The 15,740-nt window shown below is 30.8% G+C and overlaps 3 protein-coding genes across 3 annotated transcripts; all 3 read left to right on the top strand.

Annotated features, from left to right (window-relative positions):
• Positions 1–1,483: 1,483 nt before the first annotated feature.
• LOC130933760 (dirigent protein 22-like) lies at positions 1,484–2,056 on the top strand. The gene has a single exon (XM_057863376.1). It carries the CDS (start codon positions 1,484–1,486, stop codon positions 2,054–2,056), a length of 573 nt encoding a protein of 190 aa, XP_057719359.1.
• Positions 2,057–4,462: 2,406 nt separating this feature from the next.
• LOC130933759 (pterocarpan synthase 1-like) lies at positions 4,463–5,038 on the top strand. The gene has a single exon (XM_057863374.1). The coding sequence runs from the start codon at positions 4,463–4,465 to the stop codon at positions 5,036–5,038; it is 576 nt and encodes a 191-aa protein (XP_057719357.1).
• A 3,567-nt stretch (positions 5,039–8,605) lies between these two features.
• LOC130933758 (dirigent protein 22-like) lies at positions 8,606–9,184 on the top strand. The gene has a single exon (XM_057863373.1). The coding sequence runs from the start codon at positions 8,606–8,608 to the stop codon at positions 9,182–9,184; it is 579 nt and encodes a 192-aa protein (XP_057719356.1).
• Positions 9,185–15,740: the final 6,556 nt, after the last annotated feature.

Below are 15,740 nucleotides of genomic sequence, written 5' to 3'. Positions count from 1 at the left end.
CCAAAAAATATTGTTTATTGATAAAAGGATGATTTTATAACGTTTTATAAAATTGAGGTTGATTTTGATAAAAAAAAGTTAAAGACGATTTTGATATAAAAAATATTTGAGACTAAAAAAATACTTAAACTTAATTAAAAAGTTAATAAAAAAATTTAGTTAATTTTAACTAATTTTTTTTATCAAATATTTCTGTTTAATATATATATATATATATATATATATATATATATATATATATATATATATATATATATAACCATTAAAGCATAAATTGACGATAATAAAATGCAGATGTTGAACCAAAGAAAAAAAAAATGATGAACTGCAAATCTGAAAAGTGGTGGTCCTCTTTCATTTGTTGTCTTCTCACCGTTGCTCACCGCCTTTAGCCACCGGAGTCGTCGTGATTGCGTCTCACGGTTGGAAAGGGAAAGAAGATGAAGATTAAAGAATAATTTTGTATTTTTTAGATCTTGTTTCTCTCGATCCTTTTGTTTTAAATTATTTGAATTTTGAAATTTAAAAATTAAAGTTTATTGAATTTTGATATTTGTTAAGTTTAGAAGGTTAGTGTTTTCTGAAATAAAAATAAGGATATTTCAGTTTTTTATTAAAAATAAATAAAAGGTTATTTTTGTCAAATTTTATATAAATTATAAGGATATTTTAGTAAAATCAGTGATATGATATATATTAAAAAAAAATTTAAATACTGACGTGGATAATATAAGTTACGTGTCAAATTTTTATTTGTCCACGTTTTTATCGTATCGATACGTATAAATTTATCATCGTACCATAGCAAACACCTATATATAATACAAAACAATTTTATCACGTATAACTTATAAAAATAATAATTTTTAACTATATTAAATATTTATTTTTTTAAATGATAAAATAAGTATTATATTGAATTCTTGTCATCACCAAAAAAATGATATCCAATTCTTAACTAATTTCATATTTATTATTACTATTATACACATTTAATCTATACAAAATGAATTAATTTTTAAATTAATTTTAATATTTTTAATAAACATAAATTTCACAAAGGATATAAATGAATATAGATATGTATTGAATCTTCTAATTTAAAAATTAAAATATCTCCGTAACTCATGCTCAGTGTGGAGGCAGTTTAGATATGAAAACTAAACATTGTAGAATTTGCCTACTTTTTGTGTCAAATTTAGACAAGGAGTTTCTACTTCTTTAACTGCTGTCGTTATTTGCTAAGATATCAATACTATATTCAATCACCTACACCCACTGCCGTTAAGAGATCTGTAAAATACTAAACTTGGCCATTGTTGTTATACCTTAGCTTACACTTGCCTGGAATCAAAAATTGAAATCCATGCATGCAATTAATGCCACAAGTCACAAACAAGAAACTTGTTATCAAAATAATCTCTTCATTATAAAATGAGGACCCTTTCTCTTTTCTTAATTCAAAACACAACTAATAACAGCAATGGCCTCATCCAAAACCCTCTTCTCTATCTTCTTCATTCCCCTCCTCTTCTCCACCCTTGTCACCGCCAAAGACCCTCGTTTCGATCGAAGCCTGTCTCCAAAATCACTGGGCCTCCGCAAGGAGAAGCTTAGCCACCTCCACTTTTACTTCCACGACATTCTCAGCGGCCAAAACCCCACCGCTGTTAGGGTGGCCCAAGCTGCAATGACGGCTACGTCCCCCACGTTATTCGGAGCTGTAATGATGGCCGATGACCCCTTAACCGTTGGGCCTGAGCCCAACTCCAAGGTCATAGGAAAAGCCCAGGGGATTTATGCGTCGGCGTCGCAAAATGATCTGGGGCTATTGATGGTGTTGAACTTTGCATTCATGGAAGGGAAGTACAATGGGAGCACAGTGAGCTTGTTGGGGAGGAATGCGGTGTTTTCCGGCGTGAGGGAGATGTCGATCGTGGGAGGGAGCGGGGTATTCCGATTTGCACGTGGATACGCTCAGGCCAAGACTTTCTGGCTTAACACCACCTCCGGCGATGCTATTGTCGAATATAATGTCTACGTTTTGCATTATTAATTAAATAACTTTCATGGAATAATAAGAGAGTCGTCTATGGAAAGAGGAAAAACAAAATTTGATAGAGATGATTATTTGTAAAGTATGGTCTATGTTTGGGGTGGCTAGAACGGCTATGGTTGCAATATATATATTCTATGTAAATTTCATGTATATGTGGTCGTAAGATGCGACTACTGAATGTGTTAATTATTAAATAATAAAAGTGGAATATAATTATTTTTAATCATACAAAATTTAGATGCTGATAAAATTGTTTATAAATTAATTAAATTAATATTATACTCATTAAAAATAAATTTTGTTTCACAAAAATACTAATAATTAACTTTAGAGTTGATTCTACTAAAATTCTTCATTAATTATATGTGGTGTTTTTTCCTTAGTTTTTTTTTCTGGATAAGACAAAATTAAAAATGAAAAAATAGTTGGAGGTTGATTAATCAACAAGTAGCTAATACAAAGGATTGATTAAATATGGGAGCCCGCTGTTTTGATTGTGATGATTGAGGTTGTGAAATATGTAGACGATGACGATATGTGTTAATTAATGGTTTTGAACTTTTAATTTATTGAGGAAACTCTTTAGTTTTGGTAAGGAAAATTCATAGGATGAGATGGATACTCAGAAAAGTTAAAGTGTAAACGAGGGAGAGAAGTAACTTGAAGGAAGAAGAAGAAAGCATGGGATAAGAACGTTGGGTAATTACGGTGGTGGAAAAGCCTGAAAAGATGAGATGGACCGATGAGATAAAAGGATGATTATTTACTTGTAAAAGTGTCAAGTTAATTAAGCTAAACAAAGTCTTTTCTTTTTCAAAATTTTTAATATTCTAAGATACAATAGTGCTAGGAACAAGTATAATTTGTGATTTATAACTATTAATGAATTATTATTAATATTTTTAATGGTATAAAATTATATTGAATAAATGCTTAAAATGGTCCCTGAATTTTAAATTGCTATTCAATTTAGTCTTCGACTTTTTAAAATGACCAATTAAATCTCTAAAATTCGAAAAACTGCATCTCCGTTAGTCCCTTGCAGAAGTACCGTCTAAACGTTGATGATGTGGCATTCCAGCTGTATGCTGATGTGTACTAAACTTGAATTTGATTCAAATTGGCACCTGAAATTGCTTAATAATATTCAAATTAGTCCATTTTCAATTATAAAGCCCTAATCCCCAAATTATTGTATTCTCTTCTTCGATCTCTCTGCTGTCTTCTTCTCTTCTTCGTCCTCTCCGCTATCTTCTTCTCTTCTTCGACCTCTCCACTATCTTCCAGTTCATCTTGTTTTCTTGTCTGCATGAGTGATGATGGGTAGTGGGGAGAGAAGTCAAAGTAGCTCAAGTAGGAACAACTTTGTAGGAAGACCTTATGGCAGCAAAAAAATGTGCAACAGGGGAGGTAAGAATATCATTTTCTATAATTGCAGACTTCGGATGGTGATAAAGTACTCAACGACGACAGAGAATCTTAGTAGACTATTTTATGGTTGTCCAAACCATGAGATAAGGTTATGGCTAAAAAAAAAAAATTTAAGATAGTTTCACTTTGAGTTTAGATTCACCTGCGTTTTTTACTTTGTAGTATGAAATCCATTGTAATTTTTTCTGTTGGGTTGATGGAGGTGAAGAACCAGTTTGTGCAACACCTATTTCACAAAAAAATTTGCATGAGTTCAATTGAAAAATGACAAATTTAGAAAGTAATATTAAGACCTTGAAGATTATGATAATGATTACCTTCTTAAAAGTGAAAAATATATTTTAACTTAATGGATGAACCTGCAAGGATACATATAATTTAAATCTGTATTGAATTTCAAATTAATCCAACCACGTTAACTTGTAATTAAAATAGTTTTTAGGTAAGTGTATTGATGTTGTAGTTTAGGATGAATATGAATTGGAAGATAGTGGAGAGGACGAAGAAGAAAAGAAGACAGCAAAGAGATCAAAGAAAAGAAGGCAATAATTTAGGGATTAGGGTTTTATAATTGAAAATTGACTAATTTGAATATTATTAAGCAATTTTAGATATCAATTTGAATCAAATTCAACTTTGGTACATATCAGCATATAGCTGGAATGCCACATCAGCAACGTTTAGACACCACTTCTGTAAGGAACTAACGAAAATGCACTTTTTCAAATTTTAGGAATTTAATTGGTTATTTTAAAAAGTCAATGACTAAATTGAATAGTAATTTAAAATTTAATGACCGTTTTGGACATTTACTCAAATTATATTAGTAAAATTACATACTCTTTTTCTATTGATTAAATTTAACTTTTTGTCTAAGATATTTATTGGCCACTAGCTAGTCCACTACAAAGCCTGCCTCTTCTCTGATCACACACATTGACCCTTGTCTCCTAACAAACAACCAACGCCACCATGCTCAAACCATTAACTCTCATCTCCACATTCACCCTCCTCTTCTTCCTCTTCTCTTCCCATGTAACAGCCAAACAACCTCGCTTCTATCGAACCATCTCTCCCACATTTCTAGGCCTCCGCAAGGAGAAGCTTACTCACCTCCATTTCTACTTCCACGACACTGCCAGCGGCCCAAACCCCACCGCCATTGTAGTCGCCCAGGCCCAAATAACCAAAAAGTCCTCCACTCTCTTCGGAGCCGTGGCCGTCATGGACGATCCCTTGACCGTGGGGCCTGAGCCCGGCTCCAAGATTGTGGGGAAAGCCCAGGGAATCTGGGCGGCTGCTTCGCATGACGAGATTGGGTTGCTAATGGTGGTGAACTTGGAGTTCTGTGAAGGGAAATACAATGGCAGCACGTTAAGCTTGTTTGGACGGAACGCGGTGCTTAATAGCGTGAGGGAGATGCCCATTGTTGGTGGCAGTGGGGTTTTCCGATTTGCGCATGGTTATGGTGAGGCCAAGACACACTGGTTCAATATAACGTCAGGGGATGCTGTTGTTGAATACAATGTCTACGTCTTCCACTATTGACCCTACTTTGGTTGCGTTTGCCTTAATTATTAGCTTCTTTAGGTGGTAATAATCAAGAACAAGGAATTTCGTTCTTCCATGACCACGTTGCAGGTTGTCTCTTACTACTTCTTTTCTTTAATTTTATTTGGTTTGCTGTTGCTTTTTCATTAACTCATCATCAATTGTGTCTTAAATAATTGTTGTGTAAGTGTATCAGTCTAATGTTGTAGACCTAATAACATTCTCTACTTGTCAATTTCCATAAAAATTTGATAGCTGTAAGGATCTCAGTGATGGGTTTCATTTGCACTTACAAGTTAAGTACCATGAATTGTAAGATATTTCGTTGAGTTAGCTCGTGACATATTTCGGATAAAACATTTATATATATGTTTTGTGTTTATCCGTATTTTAATAAAAAATATTATTTATTTTTAAACATATTTAAACACATTTATTTATATATTATTATTTATTAATATAAAAAATATTTTAAATATTTTATATAATTAAAAATAATTAATAATTAATTTATATTTTAATATCAATAAAATATTAAAATACTCTTTAAATTTTAAATGAAATCTCTAGCCACACAAAATTTAAGTTGGCAAACGAATTTATTGATATATTTTACAATTTTTAAAGCAAAACCATAAAAAAAACGGATGAAAAAAGGAGAAAGAGGTTCTAGAAACAAAAGTTTATGGGTGAATAAAGTTTTGGAAAAGTATAGGTAACCAACCATATTTTTGAATAATATGTGAACAATATGAATTAATAAGATTAAAAGAATAAATTTAAATTAGTAGTATTAAATTAAGATATAGTATATTTTTATTTGATTGGTAATTGTTCATGTTATTTAAGATAGTCATTATCTACCTAACATTCCCCCTAAATTTTATCTCCGTTTAAAATGTCACAATTTATGATATTCATATTGACACATAGAACATAATACGATACAAAATATAAGGGGACATAAATTTTAAATTTTTGTGAAATATAAGGAGTTTTAATTTTAATTTAAATTTAATTTTGTATTTTTATTTTTATTTTTATTTTATTAATATATATAAAATATAAAATGATTGAATTTTATATTTATTTTAAAAAAATTGTTATTTCTTTGAATAAGATAGAACATAGTAGGATTTAAAACTTTAGAGTGCGGATAAAATTAAAATTTAAAAAACTTTTAATTCACAAATAGAATAAGATAAAATTTTAAAAAAAAATTTAACTCACAAATAAAATTAGAATAGAATCCAAACCTTATCCTCCTTTATTCATTGTCAACCCTGCTGGTTCACAATCTATAAGCACGTGAATCACTCCAGGAAAGATAACAGTGTTCCCCAACTAGGCCACTACACATACAACTAACCCCTGTATCCTCTTGACCTCTTCTCTCCCAACTATCCTCAATAAGTCATTGAGTAGTGAAAGTACAAATGTACAATATTAATAGAATAGATACTTGGATAGTTTTTATTTAGTTTTTTGAAATTTTATTAATATAAAAAAATCTCTAACCTACTCAACTTAATCCAATAAAAAATGTTGAGGAGTAATATTTTTTTATTAATATTAGTCAATATTTTTAATTAATATTTTATTTTTATATTATTAAAATTAAAATTTAAAATTTATTTTCTAAAATTTAAAGTATTGGTTAAAATGTTGATAAAAATAATAAATTTTATTAATTATGTAATATTATTCTAATCCTTTCACAAAAGAAAAGTATATATGTATGTATGTATTTTGTAACATCATATTTGACTAAGGTTCGTTTGAAAAGTTTTATACAGTAATTTTTTTTTTAATTTTTAACTTATGATAAGTAATAGTATCTGGTACAATTTTTAAAATTAAATTATAGTTTTTTAAAGAGCTATTTAAAAGTTTACAGAAGGTTAAAAAAATGACTTCTCTCATAATATATATTACTACTTTTTATCACATTTTTATAAAATAAGTACTTTTAAAATTAAAAATTCAAATATAAAATAATTTATTTATAAGTTATTTTTGATATAGTAATTTATTATTTAAGTTATTTTAAACTGGGCCTAAGAAGAGTGTTAGAGGCCAGTAATAAATTTTGTGATTTATAACCATTAATTAGACATTAATAATATTTTTAATAATGTGAGATTATATTTAATGATATAAAATTACTCATTTTTCTTTTACTAGTTAAATACTGACTAAATTTTAATAAAAATAATAATTTAATAGACTTTTTCTTTAACTGATATATGCTATTTATACATTAAATATGGACATTTATATAAAGATACTACTATTCATAATCAATTATATATTTAAAATGTTTTGAATTAATAATACAAAGAAAACATATATTGTTAAAAATATTTTAAAATAAAAAAAATTAGTAGACTGAAAAGAATATTAACTAATCATATAATTTTATTAAATCTTCGTATTAACTAATTTAAAAAGAATATGTTATCGACTTATCGTATATAATTACATTCATGAAGACAACCTGAAGTCAAAATTGAATTAAAAAAACTGCACTGCGGAATTGAGAATCCTATTCGATAACATACACATTGGCATCTAGTTATCTACGATCACTTATGGCCAAATCCAAAACACTGTTCTCTATTTTCCTTGTTCTTATTGTGACTCTTGTCACCGCCAAAGCACAAGCTTCCATCAAAGCATTTCTCCAACATCAAGTAAATGTTTTAATCAAACTATAAATCAAGTAAAGTCATTCTAATCTAGTTCAGGTAAGTCACCAAAATATATATATATATAGTTCAGGTAAATTTATTTTTCCATATATATTTATTATATTCCAAATTATTGACCCGTGTGAAAAAAATTTATTTGGTGAATCTAAGTCCGAATTGATGAAACTTTGATTTTTCAAATGTAGTTTATTAAATTTAATTTTCTAAAGATAATTGCCAAAAAAGTGTAACAGCTACAGTTGATAAATTAAAATAAAAGGCACTTTTAATAAGTATATATTATAAAAAAATATTTTGTAAAATTAATTTTAAAATTTAAAATAATTTCAATAGACAGAAATGTTAAAAAACATTAAAAATCTATATATTCATTAATATATAAAATAATATAGTAGGTTTTTAACTTTAAAAATGATAAATTAATTTTAAAATATCATTCTAAAGACTTATAAAAATATCTAAAAGTATAACCATAATGATTATGGTCGGATATTCAATATGACACAATCGTCATTTTCATACCATATGATCAATATTAATAGGCAGTTTAGATATCAAATCTCAAATTTAGGCAAGGAGTTTCTACTTCCTTAACTGTTGTCTGTTGTTATTATTTACTAAGATGTCAATATTACATTCAATCATCCACACCCACTGCTGTTGAGGGATAAGCACTGTAAAATACTAAAATTGGCCATTTCGTTATATCTTACAGCTTGGAGTAAAAGATTGAAATCCATGCATGTAATTAATGCCACAAGCCACAAACAAGAAACTCTTGTTATAAAATGAGAAACCCTTTCTCTTTATTCAAACATCTCTTACTAATAATTCAAACCTAACATACACCACAATGGCAATGGCGATATCCAAAACCCTCTTCTCTATCTTCTTCATTCCCCTCCTCTTCTCCACCCTTATCACCGCCAAAGACCCTCGTTTCGATCGAAGCCTGTCTCCAAAATCACTGGGCCTCCGCAAGGAGAAGCTTAGCCACCTCCACTTTTACTTCCACGACATTCTCAGCGGCCAAAACCCCACCGCTGTTAGGGTGGCCCAAGCTGCAATGACGGCTACGTCCCCCACGTTCTTCGGAGCCGTAATGATGGCCGATGACCCCTTAACCGTTGGGCCTGAGCCCAACTCCAAGGTCATAGGAAAAGCCCAGGGGATTTATGCGTCTGCGTCACAAAAGGATCTGGGGCTAATGATGATGTTGAACTTTGCATTCATGGAAGGGAAGTACAATGGGAGCACAGTGAGTTTGTTGGGGAGGAATGCGGTGTTTTCCGGCGTGAGGGAGATGTCGATCGTGGGAGGGAGCGGGGTTTTCCGATTTGCACGTGGATACGCTCAGGCCAAGACTTTCTGGCTTAACACCACCTCCGGCGATGCTATTGTCGAATATAATGTCTATGTTTTGCATTATTAAATAAATAACTCCACGGCAATGAACTAGAATTCAAATGACATGTTTTTTCATACTCATCTAGTGTTTCATGGAATAAGAGAGTTGTGAATGGAAAGGAGAAAAAGAAGATTTGATGTAGAAGATAATTATCTGTAAAAGGTGGTTACAATGGCTACGCTTCCAATAATGTGGCTATAAATAAGATGTGACTACTGAACATGCTAATTATTAATAATAAAAGTGTCAAGTTAATTAAGCTAAAGAACCATTTTCCTTTCCAAAATTCTTAATTTTAATTTTCTAATTCTTTTTTAGTACTCTTCTGTTTTTACTCTAATCTGAATATTTTTTTAAATTTACAAATTGGGTTAATATTTTAATTTGGTTCTTTCATATATACAAATTAGTGAATGGACATAGATTAAAAGAAGAAAGGGAAAAAATTGACTGTTCTAAGTACAATTTTGTTATCCGAAATTTCATATAGAATTTATCACACTTATATCGTATAATTGTTGTATCTCTAATCTAAATTGTATGTATATGTCTATATGAGACCCAATCTAACTCAAACACACTAATAAATTAATAAAAATCACACAGATAAAGACGTTTAGAATATTATTTTGTAATAATTAAAATTTAATATATATAATCTATTAAATTGTATTATTTTTGTTAAAATTATATTAGATAAATCAATTTAACTGAAAAATCAGTGAATCAAACTTTGAATCAATTTAAATTAATATTTTTTTTTTATAAAAAATAATTACAATGTTCTTATTTTAAAAAAATGACTAAAACATTTTTATTTTATATATATTAATTTTAAAAATTTTAAATTTTAACTCTACAATGGCATAGAAAAAAGAAAAAAAGGTTAGAATTTTTAAAATTAATAATAATAATAATAATAATAATAATAATAATAATAATAATAATAATAATAATAATAGTATTTTAGTAATTTTCTGTATAATAGAAGCTAAGTATTGTAGTTATTTGTTATAAAAAAATATTAATTGAGACCGATTTAAAATTTGGTTCACCAATTTATTCAGTCTAATTTTGATAAAAATAATACGATTTAATCGATTATATATATTAAATTTTAATTATTAAAAAATATTTTTAACAAAAAATATTTTAAATATCTTTATCCAGTGACTCTCTAAATTAATAATGGTTCCTTTCATAAATGATAATAAATACATGCCTCAAACACAATAATAACAAAATATTTTATATCCTTTTAATAAAAGAAGTAATGATCATTATAGTGAGAACCGTACGTAGCAAGAAATTAGAAATAGTTGAAGTTACTTATTAATTAAGACTCAAGATTAATTGGTTAAAATTTGATATGTTTGGTTAGTTGTGTAAAATATGTAAAATTCGTGAATAATTAGTTAATAAATTAATTATTAATTAAATAAATTAAAAAATTGAATTTTATGTTTTAGTAAAATATAACTAATTAAAATAAGAATTTTGATACTAGTTTTAAGAAATTTGGCTTAAAATTGAGTCAAACAGACTGAACCAAACGAACCGAATTTATGGACTATAGCCCATCATATAAATAACAAACTCAGCCATCTTTCTTTCTCATTCCATGAAAAACGCTGAATCAAGAGGGGAGGGGCTGAACATGGAGCCCAAACCCAAATTCTAATTTCAAATCAAGATAACTTCCTACTCCGAACTCTAATCGCTGCACCGTTTGTAGTTACGCATTCACCTCGACGAGCTCTACAAGATCCATCCAACAATTTTATACCTAAGCTTCATTTTCACTTCATGTAGCTCAGCCCTTATTTTTGAAAATTAATTGGGTTTAGTGTTGAGAAATTGTGTAATTTCGATTTAGCTAGGCTGAAGGTATCCTTGTAATCAACTTCAGGAACTTGCGTGAATCCCTTTGTAACAAGACGAGCTTTGTGATATTTCACACTACCATCCAAATGATACTTAACCTTAAATACTCACTTACATCCTATTGCCTTATTGCCAAGTGGGAGTGAGGTTAATTTCCAGGTTTTATTTTCATCAAGAGCAGTCAGTTCAGCCTTAATAGCTTTTTGCCAGTAAGTTTGAGATATCACCTTTTCATAGTGCTTAGGCTCGATGTTTTGAATAGCTAACGAGTATGCAAGATGCATGGGAGAAATAGAATGATAGGATAAAAAGTTTGATATATGATATCTTTGAAGATTTTGCATGATTTTTGAATTTTCATTAATGGCTGTCAAACATTTGTAATCTTTCAATTAAGCTGGTAATTTTAAAATTCTTGTGGATCTTCTCAGCATAACAAGAGTAGGTAGACTAGGTGAATCATGCAATTGTGTATCTAATCTAGGACTAGTGTCTACATTTGTGTGTGATGTATGGTCAGGATTGTCAAAAGCTTCTAAATGATGCATGAGACTATCATGGGACAGGAAAGGTGAGATGCTATCTTTGTCTAGACTATCTAAATAAATACTAGAATGTATACGAGATGAATGTTGAATATGATTATAATTCATGTGATCATGATTGAGTACATGTGCATTATTATTTGGATTTGTGATATGCAATGGGTCAGTTGAAAATTTTTCATTTGTAAAATTAGTGTTAGTATTTTTAGATTAAGTCCTAGCATCTTCATATTAAGCCTCAACCCCAGAGTATAGAAATAAATCTTCATAAAATTGAATATCTCTAGAAGTGAAGAATGCTTTAGTTTGTAAGTCAAATAACAGATAGTCCTTAACACCCTTCCTAAATTCAAGATGCAGACACTTTCTTGCTCTTATATCCAATTTTGTTCTGTTACGCGTAATAGCATTAGCATAAGCAAGGCAACCAAACACCTGAAAATGAAGTAGATTTGGTAGAGCATTGTATAAAACTTGATAGGGTGTTCGGTTGGTCAAGAATGGCGAGGGCAACTTGTTAATCAAATAAACCGCATGTTGAACACCATAGCTCCAAAAGATTTTGGGCAGGTGAGAATGAATCATAATGGTGTGAGCCACAGTTAGAATGTGTTTATGCTTTCGCTTAACAATTTCGTTCTACTGTGGTGTCTCAACACAAGATCGTTGGTACAAAATTCCAAAATTATTATAAAATGAAGGCATTAAAAATTCAACCATGATCAGACATGATTATTTTTACCATTGTATTGAACTGAGTTTTGACAAAATTAATAAAATTCTTCACCAATTAAACTGTTTCAACCTTGGTTTTAATAAGAAAAATTCATGTAAATATAGATTTATCATCCACAACTAACAAAAAATGTTTGTGATCAGAAAATGAAGAAATGGAGACCGGGCCCCAAATATCCAAATGAATCAACTCAAGTAAATTTTTAGCGACAGAAACACTATGAGAAAATGCTAATCGTTTTTGCTTTCCAAGATGACAAGAATTACACGGCTCCTTGCTTATTGAACAATCTACAAATTCAAACTATTGTTTCAATGTTGCTAATCTATTATTAGATGGATGTCCTAGTTTATCATGCCACAAATTTTTCTGAGATGTATGAAGGATGAGTGCAGTAATGTGTGATGTATGTGTTGGTCCTTGAATCTCGGGGTGCAAAATGTATAAGCCATCAATATTTCTAGCTGCACCAATCATCTTCAAAGTGTGCCGATCCTGTATCTCACACTTTTCATCAGTAAAACTCATTTTACAATGCAATGATGATGTCAGTTTTGAGACTGAGATTAATTTAAGTTGAATGAAGAGATGCATAATGCATTTGTGAGAAATAATGTGCCAGAAAATACAATCGATGCCCATAATGCAACTGGTGGTGTGGGCACCATTGGGTAATCTAACAATTATTGGTTCAATTTTTCAAAAATCTTCGAAATCTTTGATGTTATATGAGACATGGTACGTGACACCAGTATCTATTATCTAGGATTTATGTTTTTGAATGCATACATCTAGAGCCTGTATATGAGAATTGAAATGCAAAAGATGAACCATTCTACCTTGATGAGGTGATGGTTGAGGTTGTGTCGTGTGACGGATGACACTATGGATATGATTGACCTCTTGCTTGCTAAGTAGAGCTAGTAGGGTTTCCCTTTGATCTCGAGTGAATCCAACCCCTGTGATTTCACTCACTCCTAATTGGCCTTGATTAGTACTGAGCTCATCATTAATATCCTCAGTACCTGCATTTGCTGAAATACAATTGAGGACTGGTGTGGCAGTGTTTTGAGAGTTAGAATATTCATATCGTTGTCTAAAATTGGGGGGGGGGGGGGGAGGGGACCCGTGCTTCTTATAACAGATATCAACACCATGTCCAGTCTTGTTGCAAAAAATGCACTGCAGCCCACTTCTGCCACCTTGTCTTATCCCAGGCTGAAATCTACCTTCTCTGCCTCTCCCTTTTCCTCTACCTAGTGAAGGCGATGCAGTGTTCAAGGGATGAGCAGAGCTAGCCAAAATCTTAATGTCCGAGGTAGAGTCAAAACTGAGAAACTATCATTCTTGCTGTGTGATCATAGTAAAAATCGCATTCAGATTCGGTACATTATCCATGAGCATTATTTGTGATCGAACAGTGGAGTATTGTTCATTTAAACATCGAAGGAACTTTGTCACCTTAACTTCCTCTCTTTGCTATCTAATTATAGATAAGTCATACGAACACTTTTTATCACAGTTACATTGTGGCAAGATTCTAAAATTATCGATTTCTTCCAAACTGACTTGAGCTTGGTATAGCAATTCGTCACATTCATGTCTCCTTGCTTGAGTATATACACTTCTTCATACAATTCAGCCACTAGAAATCTGTCCCCTTGATAATATCTATGCTTTAGATCATCCCATATCTCACAGGCTAAATTGTTCCATAAAACACTTTGGTAGATATCTAAACTTAGTGAGAGATTAAGCCAACCAACGATATATGTGTTGCACCTCTCCCACGCCTCAAACAATAGATCTGAACTATCCGATTTTTCAATACTACCATCTACAAATTTTAACTTATTTTTTGATTTGAGAGCTAACAACATAGCTCTACTCCAAGCTCCATAGTTTGATCCAGTTAGAACAACAAAAGTGAGAGGTATATCTGGACTTTCAGCTGGGAGAATGAAGTACGGATTTGTAGGATCCTGACTCAGATTCGCACTTTTGCTAATGTGCGATTGGATCACAGCGATCTGATTGAAGAATGCAGCAAACTGATTTGCATCCGTGACGGGAAACTGCATTCCACTAGAACTTGAATTGGAGCTCATAATGATGGAAACTGTGGATTTGGTGCACAGATCTGAACCTTTCTCTTTCAATCTCGTTGATCAGAACACCTTGTCGCTTCGATATAACTCGTCGAACTAGGAAGCAATTGGGCTCTCATCAAGCTCTGTAGTGTGAGTTTGAAAGAGGAGAAGAAGTTGTAGGAGAAGAAGAAATTAGAGATTGAAGAAGAAATTACAAAAAAATACGAGATCAAAAATCGAAGAATCTTAAAAGAAAAATCAGAACGCTCGAAAAGAATTTGAACTTGGAGAAATCAGTCTTGAAGAGGAACCTAGATCCATCGTCTCTCTCCAACCACAACTAGAATTGAAGATCAAGCCACTCTTTCTTCAATCGATGGTCTCGGCTTACTCTTTCTCTCTCCATGCTCAACGCACCATGTTAAAGGTTATACATGAGAATGGGAAAAGAGTGCAAGGGATAGAAAACCAGAGAAAAAAATGAATGAAAATGTAAACTTGTATTAAATGATGAATCATACCTTTTACATAATTGACCTTTCTATATTTATACACAGCTAACTAACTACTAATTAGCATAAATATCTAACTACTCTAATCAGTTTTCTTTAACTAATTATCAGTAGACTCACTTGTCAAGTAATAATTTTTTAGGATTTTTTGGATTTTTAATTAAAGTATTAGAATTACTCTAATATTTTTGCCAAATAGTTGACTCCATATTTTCGAAGTGTGTTAGGTGAGAGTAAATTTTTTTAGGTGCTCTAGAGCTGCGCATGCATGATTGGTTTTTATGGTTGTGAACATCTTTTTTGGTTGATTCTTATTTCTTGAATCTTTATCTTCTCCTATTTGGAGTCAAGGGAAACAAAAATCTATTTTAGCAAACGGGTTTATTGATATAATTTACAATTTTTAAATGCAAAACAATAAAAACCAAAACGCATAAAATGAAGGAGAAAGAGGTTCTAGGAACAAAAGTTTATGGGTAAATAAAGTTTCATCTCCGTTTAGAAAAAAAATGTACGTCACAATGTATAAGCACGTGAATCATTGCAAGAAAGATAACACTGTTTCCAGTAGTATGAACCCTTTAACTCTACTCAACAAGTCATTGAGAAGTACGTCAAAAAAAAAGTCATTGAGTAGGGATAGTACAATATATAATAGAAAGTAAACTACCAATTTAGTCTTGTCTATTTTTTAAAATAATAATGTGATTTCTCAAAATAAAAACTATTTGTTTTGGTCTTTATTTTTTACTTATGTGATACAATGCGATTTTTGCCTGCATTTTTTCATCAAGTCTCGACAAAAAAATGCTG

This window comes from Arachis stenosperma, chromosome 6, assembly GCF_014773155.1.
Source record: "Arachis stenosperma cultivar V10309 chromosome 6, arast.V10309.gnm1.PFL2, whole genome shotgun sequence".
NCBI lineage: Eukaryota > Viridiplantae > Streptophyta > Magnoliopsida > Fabales > Fabaceae > Arachis > Arachis stenosperma.
Note: the sequence above shows the minus strand (reverse complement) of the source record. Positions and strands in the feature narration are given on the sequence as shown.

Bases quoted from the DNA above. Each gene is read 5' to 3' on its own strand.
- LOC130933760 (XM_057863376.1), top strand. From the start codon at position 1,484: ATGGCCTCATCCAAAACCCTCTTCTCTATCTTCTTCATTCCCCTCCTC.
- LOC130933759 (XM_057863374.1), top strand. From the start codon at position 4,463: ATGCTCAAACCATTAACTCTCATCTCCACATTCACCCTCCTCTTCTTC.
- LOC130933758 (XM_057863373.1), top strand. From the start codon at position 8,606: ATGGCAATGGCGATATCCAAAACCCTCTTCTCTATCTTCTTCATTCCC.